General features: G+C 38.2%; 1 protein-coding gene across 3 annotated transcripts in view; it reads right to left on the reverse strand.

Annotated features, from left to right (window-relative positions):
* The window catches only part of EPHA6 (EPH receptor A6), a 405,075-nt gene that overhangs the window by 109,682 nt on the left and 278,107 nt on the right, over window positions 1-17,286 (reverse strand). For 2 of the 3 annotated variants that reach the window (XM_029961479.1, XM_029961478.1), the window contains exons 6-7: window positions 11,366-11,528; window positions 3,027-3,135 (exon numbers count right to left, since the gene is read on the reverse strand). In XM_029961479.1, coding sequence (XP_029817339.1) covers window positions 3,027-3,135; window positions 11,366-11,528 — 272 coding nt within the window. Of the gene's footprint in view, window positions 1-3,026; window positions 3,136-11,365; window positions 11,529-11,952; window positions 12,001-17,286 lie in introns of all 3 variants that reach the window. The other variant, XM_029961480.1, reaches the window with a different exon arrangement.

Here is a 17,286-nt window from a genome sequence, read left to right on the forward strand (position 1 = left end):
GACTGTCCTCTCTATGTACATTACCAGTCTTATAAAATTAAATAAACATTAATTAAAGGCAATATATCTACACAAACAATGATGATATGAGAAACAGGTGAACACCCCCACCTCATTTCAATGGTTAGTTTAAACTGCTGGAACACAATAAGAACACTCACAAATTCATTCACTGCTACACAGGTAATGATGAATGGGCAGAAAATTCTGTACCCTCGTGGAGGGAGATGCAAACCAGTGGATTCTCAGATTCTGTGTAAGCCTAGAGATTGGAAACCAGTCGCTGTGACCACTAAGGATGACAGAGCCATTTTTAGGACCTGAACAACTGGTCTGTAGGGGGGCAAGTGCCAGGAACACTAAATAGGAGTTCGTATACTTCAAGTGTCTGCCCAAGGGAACAGTCAAACAGAAAGACTTTAACCCTGTCCAGTCCTGACAAGTGTGGCCCCAAAGTGTGACTACAGTGGCCAGTGATTGATCACCAGCAGAGGAGTCTCCTCATTCTCTGCTCGTGTTGGCTACAGAACAGTCAGAGAGGAATAATTTCTGCAATGATAAGACTGAATCATACTGAGCTTTAACATCACATTTCCTGGAATTAAGCCAAGATCCCCTGTCCTGTGCCTCCAAGTCTCTGCTGCTTTCATTTTTCTCTCTAGGACTGACAGTCGTGCTTCCTGCTTGCTCTGGGTGGGTAATCACTCAGCAAAGTGCAGAGCCAGGTGCTCATTTAACCCAGCCTCTCCACTATGAATAGACTCATCAGCAGCCCGGAGACTCGACAGCTCATCAAATTGTTAATTCTAAACACTGGAGCAGAGCACATCTGTAGGGTACCAGTCGCATTTTTTATACTGAAATTTGCCTCCAGTCCTAGAGTAAATTGAGTATTTATTCAAAATTTTCTTGCTCTGTCTTCTGTGGAATACACTCTTATCACTGCATTTAAGCAGCACTTCAAAATGAATTCGTATCTTACATAATTGAAATGGTCCCTTTGAGTAAGGCATTAGAAAGCTAAGAGAATCTCCGATATCCTTAATGCTGGCAAACAGGAGGAATAAACCAAAAGAAACCCATTTCCATATTTTTTTTTTCATTCCTGAGTTTAGTGATGTTTTTTTTCTAGAGGAAGTGTTTGAGTTATGCTTCAGGATTTCACATTAGGATTCCACACGGTTATTTTTTCCGGAAGTTTGTCTAAATAATTCCTCTGTCATCTGAAAGACCTTGCTGTTTGTCAGCTTCTGTAGTAATGGCAGGAATATTTACTTAGCTTCTAAGATTATTTAAGGTCATAGTATGTTCCAAGGTTAACTGCTCTCATCAAGTTCAACAGAAAGTTAGACTTAATTGGTTTTATTATTTAGCAGAAAGAACATTAATTCACATAATGGCAGCTACTGTGCTTGCTGAGGTATTGCAAATAAAACCTCTGGCCTACACTGATAGAACTTCACTTTCTTTTCAAGTTAGAGGTAATGCTATACCAACAAAACAGAAATATAATTACAAATTTAAAAGTGCCACACAGTCCATTAATATCAGCCCTGTCTCTGATGACCATTATCACATTCAGAAGACTGAAGTGTAACTTCTTTTCTGGCAGTGTAAACATAGACCCTAAACCAGGACAGTGGGAGTGCAGAATCTTTTCCTAACTCTGGATTTTTTCTGTCCCCAAGCCAGGTAAGAAGGAAACTCCATGGAGAATCCTACTCACATGGAGGCTCTTCCAGCATCTTTTTTTGTGTGTCTGAAGGAGTGAAAGGGAAAAAGGATAGAGAGGAGTCAGAGCCCACACAAACTCCCAGGTCTCACAGAGGAGATGGGATCATAATCTCTTTGTCCTTTTAAATTTTGTTTTGCTTCCAGGTGGAAGCAGGTGAAGTCCCGAAATCATGCAGGAAACACCCCAGGCTCAGTGAAAAAGGAAAAAAGGCACCCTGGAAGGAGTTGTGCCTGTGGGAATCTGAGCTCCAGCAAGGACTGGTGTTCCTACCTACACATGTCTTTTTTAGCATGTCCAGTTAGAATTTGTGAGTTCCCTTAAAACCTTCACTGTGCAATTCAGCACGGCATCTGGCCACTCAAACCAAAATGCTTCCTCATCCAATTTGCATAATGTCATTATTTGATCCTAATCAACACATCGACTGAAGAAAGGCGGACAAAGGGCACTGCATTGAAAGAATTGTAAGCACAAGAGTTGGCTAGTTATAAAAAAACCCACATTGTCCAGACTGGTGAATTCCCCTGCCAGTGCAGCAGTACTGCTGCAACACAGATTTAATTGGGATATCTTCAATCTTTAAAAAAAAAAGCCAGAAAGCAATAAAACAGGACCTTTAGGAAACTATTTTCTGTTTGCCAGTGATACCACAAGCAGAAGAATCATTCTAGTGTTTCAGAGTATAGTATTCCTTAGTTTAATTTCTAATATAATTCCTACTTTTTATCTTAAGAGATGCAGAAATGTGCATATAAAATAGGTGCATAATTTTGTATGGCTTGTCCTACAAATTTAATATAGGGAAAGTAATAAAAAATAGTCCATTCAAGTGTATTTAGCAAGCTACATTGCCAATTCCAAGACATCAAAAATCCTAGGGTTGCACCCTCCAAAGCTTTGCAATTTACAGTTATGAGATTTTATAAAATATATTGTAGGATTTTTTTCTTTCCTTTTTTTTTTTCTTGTAATGTCAGAGCCTTGAAGGTGCAGCAGGTACAATGTGTTTTTAAATTTTCACTATGGAGGTAAGAGGTCCAGAAACTTATTTTTAAAATATCCAAGCTATTTCCTGATTTCACATAGTTGCTTGTCTGCCCAAACTGAGTCGTTATGGGAAACAGCACTCATGAGAGAACTGTGAGTAAGACCCAAAGAAGGTGTTCACCCCACTGTTTAATCTTCATTTCAGCACTGAAAATGTGGTTTAATGATTTAACTATTATTCTTAAATTCTTAGTTTTAGATGGTTCCGACCCTGCCTAAATGAGAACGCTGTAGCTTTAATTACCTCCCAGTGATCAGGAAGAACAAAGTGAGGATGACCAGGAGAGTGAATCCACCAACAGCAGCAGTGGCAATGACAAGAATCTGCCCCTGCTCCGCAGCCATATCAGAAGCTGAAAGAGAAGCACAAAGAAAAGAGGTTAATGCTCCACCACCCAGGGGTTTTGAGGGATGGGTGAAAACATTTCAGTGGTCAAATCATTTATAATAGTTTCCCCTTGCTTAGCAAGGTCATCAGATGAGAATGTCTGTGAAGTGAGAAACCATAATCCATGTCACAAGCAGGAGGAAGGGAGAAGGTGTTTACAGGCTTTTAAAAAGAGGAGTTGGCATTATCAGAAACTTGTAGTTGACTTAAGTTTGAATATGACAGGATTTTGGACACAAAACTGCATTTTCGTCTATAGCTTTATTTATCTTAATCCTGCATCTAATTCAGAACTTCTCTCCATCCACCTGGCCCATGAAGTCTTCAGCAGAGCTGTGCATGTAAGAGATACTAAACCAGCTTCAGGAGGAAGCAAAGCAGAAAAAGAAAAATGTGGAGCTTCACAGACACTTCAGAATGTCTGGTGTTTATTTTTATTGACACAAAATGCATAGAGTTTTCCCACAATATGCTTTGGGGATTGTCAACACTGTAGCTGAAAAAAAATAAAATTAATTTTCTTATGCCTCGTGTTTTTCTCTCTGCTTTTTGTAGGATGTTTAGGAGTTAAAAAAGATCACCTGGTCTCCAGACACTTGCTTTTTTAATTAATATTAATAAATTGTGCATAATATTAACTTTTTACATTGACAAAGTACGTACTTACAGTGAGATTGGTCCTCACTGTCCAAGTACTACATGAGTAGAAAAAGAATTAGGCTTGTTTTTTTCTCTATCTCCTGCCTTGTGACTTCAGAGTTTTATTTGTTGAACTCAGTTACACTTGAACATTTTCACCACATGACATTTACCCAATTCTTACTTTCTATTTCCATGGGAAATAAAACATTGTTTTGAAAGGAGAATAAATAATTCTATTCAATGACCTCTGACAAGAGTAGTAAAAAAGAAAAGAAAATAATTTTTACTTTTGTCAGGAAAGCAACTTTGATATTTTAAACTTGTAAACTGTTCAATAAGCAAAATCTTCAGCTTTCTTTTGGCACCAGTTGATTACAGCTTAGGGAAGTCACCAAGGCTGCTGCCTAGAAATCTCAACAGGCTATATTCTCTCACTTTGCAGTTGATGAAGCCCAATACAACGCACACATTGCATCCAAAGCCCCGTAAAATGCTGTTTCCAAGAAAAACATTTGGCTTCTAAATAATATTTGTGTGAGTTTAGAAACTAGCAGTGTAAACTGGCTTTGTAATAGTGGTAAAGCAAATAAAAACAACAGTAGTTTATGTAAAATTTTCAGCAAAAAAGCAACTTGTTAAATTTCTGCCATTAGGTTTCTCTCCATATAATTTTATGGAATCATGCACAGGCAGTAAATTACAAGGCGCTCAGTATCTGTGGTCATAAGCTTTCTGTAGACAAGTTAAATATACACATTTTCCAATAAATGATGTAGCAAATACTCACTAAATAGCTAATCTCCAAAATGATATCTAGTGATGTTATGGGAGTTACAGTGTGCTGTATTATGTTCCACAGAGTCAGATTTAGTTGGAAAAATACAACATAACAAATATCATGCCCCACAAGTAACAAGGCAAATAATAACAGGCTCTCCAAACAAAAAGCTGAATATTTTCAGACTAGTGGGAGTCGTGCTAAATGTTGCAAAGATTGTTACAGCCAGGCACGGTTGGCAGTTGTGAGTGGAGAAGGTTTCAGAGGAGTCTTTCTTGCCCATCTCTAAAATGGAAGTGAAGGAACAGCCTGCAGCTCTCTTTTTTTGTTTTTAATAGGAGAAAGATGGGTGAAAAAACAGTGAATTCAGCAGAGGAAAAGCAAACCATGAGCTAAGATAAATTGGCTGCAGTTTCCTTCAACAGACATTCATTGCCAAGGTAACAACTCAGGGCCTTTCTTGGTGCAAATGTAGGAACCGACTCTGTGGTCGGAAGCAGCACCCTGCAGCTATGGAGATGGAGAAAGTCGTGTGCCCTGGATCATTTCTCCTGGATGGAGATGCTATTTCCTGGAGTTCTAGCTAAAACAGAATCCAATCTATCCATTTAATAATACATATTTTCTATCAGGAACCAAAGTCACAGTAATGAAGGGGAGAAATTCTAGCCTGGCTTTAGTTCTTTCCACCTCTAAGCAGTATGAATTTTAGCTGAGACTTAAGTACTTAACAAGTGACCATTCTGGTTGTTTTGTTTGTATTTTACTGTGTTGGCAGAGATGTCAGAGTCCAATACATTAGGATTTCTTTTTCTCAAGTAGCCAAATAACTATAAGGAGCTTTCAAACCTGAAACTTCCAGATGACCTTAATTTACTTGTCAGATAAAAAAGTCAAATGACAGACAAGTATAATTGGAAAATGTGGATTTCTTAAAAACTGACAGAGAGGCAGGTAAGGTAAAATGATGGAAATACTTATTTTTGCTTGAAGTGATCTTTCAATAAAATCAATAAAGGCACAGTGCAGTGAACATCACACATACAAGCACATGTGTATGCACATACACAGACTTATCACACGCAGGTAAAAGGTTCCATAAAACACTATTTATGCAGTGAGAAGACAGTAATCAGGGACGCTCAACATTTTTTTTTCTTACAGCATTTTTCCATTCTAGATTAAATTTAGTGTGTCTCTCAATCTCTCTGTTCTTTTCTCATTTCTCCAGCCTTCTCTTAAGGTGAAGTTCAAGTTGTAAATACTAAGAGCTTTAATTGCTTCTGGTCTCCATGTTCTTGAATCTTTTTTGTAATTTCCTGTTTTTTCTTCCTTATTTTTCCTGTGCATATTGGTATATGACCCTCATATACCCATTGGTATATGTTTCTCCTCAGAACCAGTTTGATTATTCAAGACAGAAAAACTCAGTTTAAAAAACAATTATGATAGGTTGCAAAGTCAAGCAAGTTCCTGCAACCTTATTTCATGTCTTTGTGTGTACATATTAGACTACTGCATTTAATCACAGAAGCACACAGCATTTTTTTCTCCCAGAATCTCATTTTTAGACAACACTGTCTGTACTCATACAGCTAAAATCAATATTTTGTTGTCTCTATGCTGTCCAGTGCAGTCTCATATCTGCCAACTCTGCACCATCCAAATCCATCCAGTGCTGGATGATCAGTAGCTCTGTAAGCACAGGGATGAATGTGGCCATACCATGTATGGGGCCATACTCCATTTGTTGAAGTTGATAGACAAGGGGGTGAGGAAGCACTGGTGCAACAGGAATACATAAGCCAGTAAATTCATTTTGACAGAAAACATACTTTAAAAAATTAGTAGCCTAAGACAAGGAAAAGGGAGAATTTGTTACTTATCCCAGCAGATGATTCAATAGTATTCTGTAATGTTTAGGTGTCAAAATACTTCAAACACATTGTACCTGCAACTAATGTGATTAGTCAAAGTGATGACTTCATTTTAAAACTGCAGCATGTATATAACACATTATTAACCAGATAAACTCTTCACTTCCCTTAATCCTCATGCTCAACTCGGGTTAAATGCCTGAAATGACATTTAAAGTGTCTAATTGCATGGTTCCAGCTTCCTTGCTTGACAGCATGCCCAGATATCCCTCCTGTATCCGGTCTGGTGTCAGTTCTGTGCCTACAAGCTACTCTTGACATCCACACCCTGTCTCTGCTCCTCTCTGGGTTCTTCATCCCAATGTGTGGAGGAGAAGCTGCACTTTCCCTCCTCACTGGGCTGAAGGGAAATATCCTAAAGCTTCTCCATTTCCTCACTGGGCAGACTGGAAGAAATGGTGCAGACGTTTTAGTCATGGTACAAGAGGGTGACAGACAGAGAGAATCTTTCAGCTCTGCTCTTTCTTTTCTTTGAGCAAATTTCTCCACAATATTTTAAAAGTTTGTGTATTTGGTATAAAAGACCTGGAAGGCCTAATGACAGCTCACTCCTCTCTCCTAGCTACATCCCTTAGATATTTCAACTTGACATCTATCAGGCAGCAGACCTTCCAGTAGACTTAAAGATAAAAAAGTGACAAGAAAGACAGCTAGACAGATAATAGTGAGCAGTTGTAAGATAGATAAGTGTGGATGGTGAGAACTGGAGCTCTAATAGACAGGAACTGTCTGTCAGATGGCTCTACAAGGCATTGTAAACAACAGTGCTTAAGAACAACAGATAAGTAAAACACGGTGTCTCATTAGGGTAACCTTTACATTTACAATGAGCTGATTGGCTCCAGTCAAAGGGGGAATGTGGGAAAGGGAGAAGGCAAAGGAAAGGTGATCTTAAAAAGGATGTTTAGGATGAAAAGACAGTGCTGTCACTAGCATAAGGATGTAAAACTTTTTGGTACATGTTCACTTGAAAAGCTTTCTTTCAAGTGTTTCCCCCAGCATTCACTTCCTGACCAGTGGAATAATGGAGAGCCTGTGCAAGCAGTTTGAGATCCGAACAAGGATGTCTCTCTTGTTTAGGAAATGCAGAGGAAAAGAAAAGTGAGGTCTCTGGGGCTTCTGGATACCTATAGTAGAGCAATCAGATAGACCAAACCCAAATGTGAAGAATAACTGAAAATATAAAACATAGTAAGGAAATACTCCAAGATTAAAATGAGACATCCAGTGCTGACTGATATTGAACAGTAGGACTAAGCAGACATGGAGAGAGATTCAACAAGACAGTTTCTAAATACGACATATGTGCCAGCCGATTTGTTTGTTCCAACAAGAAATTAAATTCATTACTGTCAAAACATCAAGCATTCTAAAAAGCAAAAGCATAATCTCCATTTTGCATTGGTAATTCAATGTATTTCTAAAAATCCTAGGGATGGCTTCTCTATCAAGTCATGAATCAAAGCATGTGCTTAAACCAGTATTGGACCTTTACTGGAATCAATGATTCTGGACCCTTCTCTTGATCTTTGGAGTTCTGGAAAGAATGGAGCTCAAGGTTCTCAATCAAATCCAATGGCAAATCCAAAACAGCATGTTTTGAGGTTGAAAAGCTAAAGGTAGATTTTTTGGATGTGAGAAAAGGGGGAAGAACGTGGGAATCTAGAAATAAAAGAAAGTCACCATCTGTGCTTATGGTAAGGAAGTTAAAGTTTCATCAAGATCAGGTTTTCAGGCCAATTGTTTTTTCATAGTCTTCAATTTTATAAAATACCTAATCAGGTATTCCCATAACATTTCTGAAATGTTTATTTCTTTATTGTTAATATGACTGGTTTAAAGCATATGCAAATCTACCTTGCTTTTGGATTAAATATCATCATGTGTTTACAGTTATCACTGTGTTCAGCCCAAGTACTAGTCCTCATTGCAAAATGCTAGTTTGTCCCTTAGGTCCCTTCTGGAACAAGCCAACCATTTTGCTTTCAGATTATTTTCTCCCAGTGATGGAAAGGCTGACATGGAAAATATGCTTGGTTTTAGAACAAGCCCTGCACAGGAGAGCTACAGCATGAAAACACTTCACTGCCTAACAGCTGTAAATTATTCAATATTTTACAAATTTCTCTAGGCACGGAGGTACTACAGTAAAAACTACCTCTCTAGAAAATAAATAAAAAAAAAAGCATTGAACCATTTATTTTAAAAAAAATCCAACAAAACCAACACCAGCAACAGCAACAAAGTCTTCCATAAAGAGCAAGTTAGAAGAGAGAGAGAAAAAAAACCAGAGGACTACAGTTACAGATAAAAGCATATTTGCCCTAGGACAAATGGGGTTTTATTCTCAAAATGCATTTTCTTCTATGTTAGGAAGGACCAGAGCTTTTTTTGTGGTGATTCAGATAGTTGGTACTTCCAATAGATAAAAGTGAGGTTATACCTCAACTTACAGCCACAGCAGTGGTACCTGTGTGTGTCTGGAGTGTATTAAACCCTGCCACCTTTACTACAAGTGTTTTACCCATAAGGTGCTGAAACAGAGGGACTAATAAAATGGTCAAAAGCAGTAGTTACTATGCTCTGTAAAGGTATTAAATATCCCAGCAGCCTCTTAGCTTTAAACAGGGGCAGAAATGCCTGACAGCATCCACTCATGCATCCCTGCTTCCTTGAAGAGAATTTTTCTGACTATTCTAGGTAACTGCATCTCCGATCACAAAGAAAGTACAAATTTTACTCTTTGGAAAGCTTCATTTATTTGTCTTTGCATCAAAGAGAAGAGCTCAACAACAACATGCTCCCCAAGCAGTGGCTGTCTCAGCCTGGGGGTCAATAAGCCAGGGTGTTTCCCCAAAAAAACACATCAGCATTATTAACTAACTTTTGTCATTACTGCTGCAGAGTTGGTCTTCTTTCTCCCTCATGCATCACCATTAATAATCACACCAAAATGTCTTAGTTTTCCCACTAATGATGTATCTAATTTTATCCTATATAACTGAACTGGTACAGATAGTGTTTCACCCAGTAAATGGGAGAAGGCACGACAGCACTGTCCTGCCAAGGACAGAATGTTTTAGGACATTGATATACACATCTCATAGCTGATGAGCCAATAATTTTGTATAACTAGTCTGTTAATTTTAAGTTTTCTTAAATGCTCATTTTGAATTGCTCTCTTTCTCATTATCTATCCACAAATTATGTCAATATTCAAACAGGGTAAATGTTTACCTACAACTCGTCCCGGAGTTCTTCTCTTCTGTAACATGTACAATTAGCAGAGAGCTGAAGGATGTTACAAGCTAATGCCAATTGAGAATGATTTTTTTATGAGATTGTTGGTTGATAAATTTTCTGTCAACAGCACAGACTTTTAAAAGATTCTATTTTTCCAGTCTTTTAATGAAAATATTAGCTTTAAATTAATTAAAATCTGGCTAACCGAAAGTCCACAAAAATTAATTGCAAAAGTACCTTGTTTCTAATTTTAACCAAGTAAGTTGTTCCTAATTGGTAGAGATTGAGGGAGCTGCAGTAGTCCGCTCTGGTCTAATATTATTTGGTATCTTTCAGAATAATTGAGAAGAATGTATATTAAAAAATCACAAAACTTTCAGCTGAGCCCAAGACCCGGTTGTACTAGTGAATTGAGAAGGAGAGATGGGGCTGGGATAGAGTGAGTGGATTCCCACTCCCAGGAGATATTTCTATCAGCAGTACCAAGGAGAGAAACACCACTGGAACCACAGTCTTCCTGGTTCAGATGAGCAAGTGACATTTTCACAAACACAACTAGACTCATAGAAGTTTAAATATTGTTTAATTTTTATATCAATTATATCCCTGGGTGCCCAACACCAGATATTTGTTGCATCAAGATCTACTGAAATTCTTGAAAGCACACAAGTGCTCAACTCCTTTTCAAACCAATTGGTTTAAGTACCCAAAAAATTTTAAGAAGTGCAATTAGGCATTAAGCACTTGGAAATCTATCCCAGATTGATTTTTGAAACAGAAATTAAGAAGAAGTGAAATTGGAACACAAATCCCTGGGTGCTCTTGGAAGCACTTATTTAGTTTTGAATCTGTATTTTAGCTTAAGCAACTTGAATTCCAAAACACTAATGAAAACATGGTATACATAATTGGTTAATTAAAGTAATTTAATTAATGAGTGTTTTAGTGTTGTATCTACTACGCTAATTTTACCTCAAATGCATGTAAATACCTTGTTTTTGATTTCTTTGAATATGCAGGACGATAAATGACTTAAATATAAAATAATCTAGCGCACGAACATCACACATCAAGCCTTTTTGCAAATTCTGAAGGAACATGTAGGCTTCTTGCTTCTTACTGGCAAATTACTGGTTGATGGAAATGCATATAAAAATTTTCATTTTTTTTTATTTGTAGAGTCTGAGAGCAGTAAAAACTGCAGAGGAAAGAGTCCATCACTGTTGTGCGATCTTGCATGAGGCTGCTGGATTTAGTAAAGCCTGACTAAGGGTATTTCTAGACGTCAAAAGGAAGGCCTGCTATAAGGAAAGAAATGATCACAGAATCCTAGAATACCTCAGGTTGAAGGGACCCATAAGGAAATTTTATGGAAGAGAACATTCCTTCAGCTGCAGTGTTGGGCTAAAATTTCTGTTTTTTCTTATAAATCCAGAAGTGTGAGTCTGAGGCCTACTTGTTTTTTGTCACACAGCAGTGGTCATTTTGTGATAAGCAAATGGTGTGGGTTCAGCCGTTCAAACTCCCAATGTCTCACTGTTTTAGAATGAGATGCTACTTCTATTGTATTTTTTTTTCCCTTCAGTGAAACTTACTTTCATCTCCAGTTTCAAATTCAAACTTCTGGCTATAGCCGCTGTATCCTGCTGCCGTCCTGACTCTGATATGAAATATATACTTGGTGGCTGGCTTGAGACCTGTGATGATAACACTTGGAGCCTTGGACCTTGTGGAGGAATAGCTGAGCTGCTCATGCTCCTGAGGGACAAAAGAGGGAAGAAATGATATCAAGTTGAGTTGAACAAACTTTGCAAAAATGATATAACAGAACTGAAGCTCCATATTCTTCTCATGAGTGTAAAATGTGTCTATAAAAGGAGGTGCAGGTATGTATTTGCATACTTTGATTCTGTGCTATAGTCATAATGCATGATATGGCCTTGACTTTCACATTTCAGGTTTTTTTCTTTAATCCTGCATATTGACACATCTCTGTGACTTGGGTTAGTAATTACACCGTAGTCAAACCAATATGGAATTAGTACAAGACTACATTCACAGAAAAAATGGCAACTAGAATGGCAGCTAATTATTTCTGCACAATGGACAAAACTAGGAGGTCAGGAAATACTAGTAAGCTGTAAAGTAAAGACGTGGGAGTATTCAAATACCCGCTACTCACTTCTACCCGCAGGTAGTGCCAAAATGCCGGCGCTATCCGTGGGTAGACCTGTGGGTAAAAGAAAATAAAAATTAACTTTTTCTTTAAAGCCTGTAAAGTTCTAGCACAGCTCAACTGCTTCACTGCTGCTGAACTAAATTTCTCTTTCCAGGTAGCTGTAGTGTAGTTGGACATGAAATTCACTTTCAAGCTCTGTAAGGAGGAACACTCTCTCCGAAGTCCCCCGTTAATCTCCTAGCAGTTGATCCTGGGCAGCTGCTGAGAATTCCTGACTCTCACAGAGACCACTGAGAATTATGGTGTGCAGAGATCCTTGGGAATTACCAGTGCAGACCAGCTGCTGCAGTACAGAGAGACCAGCCACATCGATTGCTGGGCAAAAACTAAGAGTTGCTTTGTTAGACAGGTCGCTGACGATGTTTATATACGAGGGAAGACTGACTGACTTGGAAGGAGAACATTTGTTCCCTGTCATTAGTTACTGTCACTTGATAAATCAGTAATCTGTAATATTTTATGTGCTGCCTTAAGGCCAGCTTTACTTCAGTGGAGCAGGATTTGTCTCCAAACTGACAAACGAGCAGAAATGTCCTTGGCATATGCTTAACAATCCAACTGTGACACCCATAGGGCACCATATACATTTATTATACCATGCAGCAGTATTAGAGTATGTATAAGTTATTCAAAGGGTAATTCCAACCCACTAAGAAGGAAACAATCTGGTTCACAGAAGAGATATAACCAGGAGAAGAATAGGTTACAGTTGGATTCTGTTGGACTCTTAACCTCTTGTGAGAAACTTTCACATACAAACTTTGTATATAAAACAAACAGTTCTATATAAAACATGCTGAGTTGACTTCAGTCGTGTAAGAAAGTCACATTAGCACAGGGCAGAAGGTATATCCCTATTCCCCCACTAGGCCTACAGGGAGATGGCTGGAAAAACCAGATTAAAAAAACAAACACACAAAAGCAACTTAATGATTCTGTTAAGTGAAGGAGCAGAAGGAAGGCAACAATGACCAATATATAAAATAATTGCATTCAATGTTCAAGCAGTGGAAATAATTTGAAAAACTGTAGTAAGAGGAAGCGTTGATTTTTTCTACAGGCTCTTACCAAATTTTGAAGCTGTGAGGAACATGTATTTAAATTGAAATAATAAGGTACAGTGTACATGTAATCTTATGGATAGAGACTATAATTAAGATACTATTGACTATAATTAACTACTTCTTTGATTATCAAATTTCTCCCAATTCCTTGAAATCCTATAAGTTCACTTTGAAAAAATTAGTGGATTTTAGACATACTTTTTTTAGGCATTTCAGAAAATATCTATTTTCTTCTGACAGAAAGCCTACTTGTTAGAGTGATAGATTATTTTTTTTGTGTGTGTGATTAAGCCTATTTCAACTTGAAAAATATCACGTATGTGAGCAAAAAAAAGGTGTAATAGGTTAATACTCAGATTTGTAAGGAAATAGAGAGGAATTTCCATACTAATTCATGGACATTTCACTAACATTCGGTGTGTCATGAGCAACTAATTTCTATTCCACAGCCTGGTTATATGTGCAAATTCCAGGGACTTCCATGTATAGAGGGGACATATAACATGGAACTCGGCAAGGGTATGCAAACTTGGAGAACACAAGGTTTGAGCTTATTTAGTAGTGAAGCTGCTGACCATAGTGTGTACATTCCTGCCCAAAGAGACTAAGTCTTTTAAGACAAGTTATCTACCAGCTCAAAGTTAATCTAAGAATTAGACAAAAAAAATGACCTGTCATGGCCCACAGATGTGCAGAGACTTTACACTCTGGAATGCTCTGGAAATTTTTAGTTAGACTGTAAGCTACAGAACAGACCAGCAGCTAAGGGATTTCACTGTACCATGTAATAGTTGCTTCCCCCCCCCCTCCCCCCCCGACTGTCTTACTTCCTGAAATCAAGTTCTAAGCATTTAACAACGTACTGTTTTTTCTGACCTGCTGGAGAGATTGCAGAAAAAAATTCGTGGAACTGTAAAAAGACAAAGGGTCCTTAAGAGGAGGATGGAAATGGAAATTTTGTCAAAAAATTGGTGGTGATTCCCCAAGATACAAGGACAAGATTTTCTCCTTGAAGTCTGTTAGAACAAGGCCAGTGGCAGCAAAGAACTGAGAATGACTTCTGAAAAAAACCAATCCTAGCTATATCTGTTGTATGTTATTACAGGCTAATTACTGCTTGTGTAAAACACAGCATTTGGGATACAGGGGCTCTGTAATCAGGGGTGTGGACAGACAGTCATCAAGTATAATTCATTATTTGTTGTTAGTAAAAGCCAATTAGTGTGACAAGGGCATGATGGTAATATTTAATCAACAAAATGGGTCTCTGTGACTAACAACAACCTCCTGAGGGGCAGCCACCTCTGCCTGTCCCTTCTGGGCAGTGGAAGGTATTTTAGTTACCTCTGAGGGTTGTCTGGCTTGTTTCTGCCTCACCATATCCCTGGGGGTGCCAGCAGGAGGCCCTGAAGGGTCCCTTCTTCATGCCCTTTCTCCTTTCTGCAGCCTCTTATGCCATCCATCCCACAGGAAAACAATGTCTAGGAGTACACAATCTTAAAAGTAATAGTGCTATCATATGGGAAAGGGGGTAGGATTTGGTATTCCATGTGAAACAGCAGCAAGAGAACCTGTCACCTTGGGGTGTTTGAGAAGAACAAGCTTCAGGAGTGTGTACCTGAGGAGCAAGTTTCTCATATTTAAGACAAAATGATTCATAGCTGGAGATTTCATATGGCTGGAATGTTTTGTACAAAGAATATCTGGACTGGATTCATACACGAGACAATTCTCCAAAGAGTGGATGCTTTGCCATTATTCTATTCTCTTGACAATGACAAGATCTGCAGCCCACCTGGAAAGCCAAAGCTTTCCGCAGAGAGATACAATTTGAGGTTGATGGGGGTGGCTCTCAAGGTTGGCCACTCCTTCTGCTGTGTTCTTTTGCAGGAAGGCTAAAGACAATCTCAGACTAAAAAAAATACAGTTCTAGTCTGCAGAGAAATGTGGGATGCTTTGTTTTATTCTTGCTACAGATCACGTGCCCTACTTTAGCAGGGATTCTGGGTTCAAAAAGTGAATTTTAAACTGAAGGACTTAGATGTACTTCCTGGATGTTAGTGCCTGCTTCTCCCAGACCTCGCTTTTATGTTGTGGCAAAATGTAGATATATATCAACCCAATTACTATACACCCTATTTTCCATCAAAAGGAAGCTTTGAGTGCTAGAAGGAGCCACACTATGGTCTGTGATAGATCTCCGACCTGAACAGTGACAGGACCAGGATCAGTGGGACTATATTTATTCAGTATTTCTTGAAAACTACAGAGGACTACTAAAAATCTGCAAAATAAAATAAAAGTTTCACTGATATGGCTGTATTTCCCATGACACATAAGGAGTAAGAGAACTGTTGGCCACTATATATGGCTCAGTGTTCATATAAAAGAGAGGGTACAAGAAATGCTCTGACCCTTTACAGTAGTATCAGAGAAGCATTTGTGATCTTAAGATGGCACAGGACTCACAAGGAGCAGTTCTGAGAACACAGTGGCCGAGGGGTTAAACATAAGTTGAAGTTAAATATAATATACTCATAGAACTACCAGACAGAATCTGATATGAGGAAATTCATTAGATCTCTTCCATGGCCTAATGCAAATTTATCTTGGTGAAAATCTGTAATTAAAACATAATCCAAATGCAAGTGATACCAATGTTATCACACAATGTAATACTGAGTCTGTGACTAGATATCCAAGTTCAACAGGATTATAGTATGAACTTTGAAAATGTTATCTCTATTTCTAAGGAAATTGTATTTTTCTTATTGTTTGGGTGATTCTTCTTGTCAATGGATTCAGTTTTGATTATAAGAGACGGTGTTGATCTGTCATGAACAGGAACACCTTTCAGAATGAAACTCTTTCCTGCAGCCACCTCTGTGTGAGTATCTGAATCTGGATCTCTCTTAATTTTATACTTGGCTTTATAGTCAAGGTATTTTTTTCATATCTCAAGGAACAGACTGAGTGAATGGAAGTTACAATGGTGCCAGTGGACTAAGACTAGACAACCTAATTTAATTGAGTACCAGGAACAGAGGATAAAAGTTAATGAAAAGCTTTCTGCTTTTGCAATGCACCAGAGTAGCTGGATCTGTCCCATCAACATACGCTGTGATGAAATATTTCCACTCTATAACACCACAAGATTAAACTGTAGTTCTTCACTCAGTGAAAGTAGCTACTTTATTAGTGTCATATTCATTCAATACCCAGATGTTCTATTATTGTGATTATTCTCACCATTTTTCTCATGTACTCCAAAGAAAGGGGTTTCCCTCTGATAACATTAGCCTTTGCAAACAAACAGATACATTTTCACATGCCATACCTGTGTGAAAATGTTGAACCTTCCCCCCCCTTACTACAGTGGGAAAAAGCACAGAAATGAAGACTTTGTGCACACGTAAAATATTGATAAAGACTAAACAAAACGTGATGACGTTTTATCACTTGAGACTCACATGGCAAGAAAAGATATTACACTGATGTTATAGATGAGAAAAAGTATATATAACTGAAATCTCTAGTGCAAAAAAAATAATAGAAATAAAAGCTGAAATGCAGAATTTTGCTTATAGTGCTCAAATAACCTTAAGAAGATTGACCTTACCAGTAAAGCACTGATAGAAAATCCAGGTACTTTCAGGTGTACAAGATTTGTTAATATTTGAGTGGGAAAGAGAAACATGGCTTTTATCAAAACACTATCAATCCTTACTTTAGCAGCTGAAAAAGAAACCCAAATTTTCTGTCCTTTAGAATATATAATGGGAGCTCCAGGAATTGCCATTCTCTTGCAATGCACTCCAAGTCTGGCTAATTTTCTGAATGACAGTCAAGGTATTTGGTTCATTGAGTAACTGAAAAGTCTTAAACTGACACTAGGGAAAGAGTCTCCAAAGGGTTCCGCCAGCTGAAAACAGGTTTAGTGTGTACCTACAACTTCCAAATGTATGTGTGCAGAAAGAATCTAGGGAGACTGTGCCTACTATCAACTGCTTGCAAATACATAGAATCATAGAATAGAATCATATAATCAGTCGGGTTGGAAAGGACCTCTGAGACCATCAAGTCCAACCCTTGGTCCACTACCACCATGGTTCCCAGACCATGGCACTGATACCACATCCAGTCTCATGTTAGAAACCTCCAGGGATGGAGAATCCACCACTTTCCTGGGCAGCCCATTCCAGCTTCTGATCAC

This window comes from Manacus vitellinus, unplaced genomic scaffold, assembly GCF_001715985.3.
Source record: "Manacus vitellinus isolate BGI_N305 unplaced genomic scaffold, ASM171598v3 scaffold_35_pilon, whole genome shotgun sequence".
NCBI lineage: Eukaryota > Metazoa > Chordata > Aves > Passeriformes > Pipridae > Manacus > Manacus vitellinus.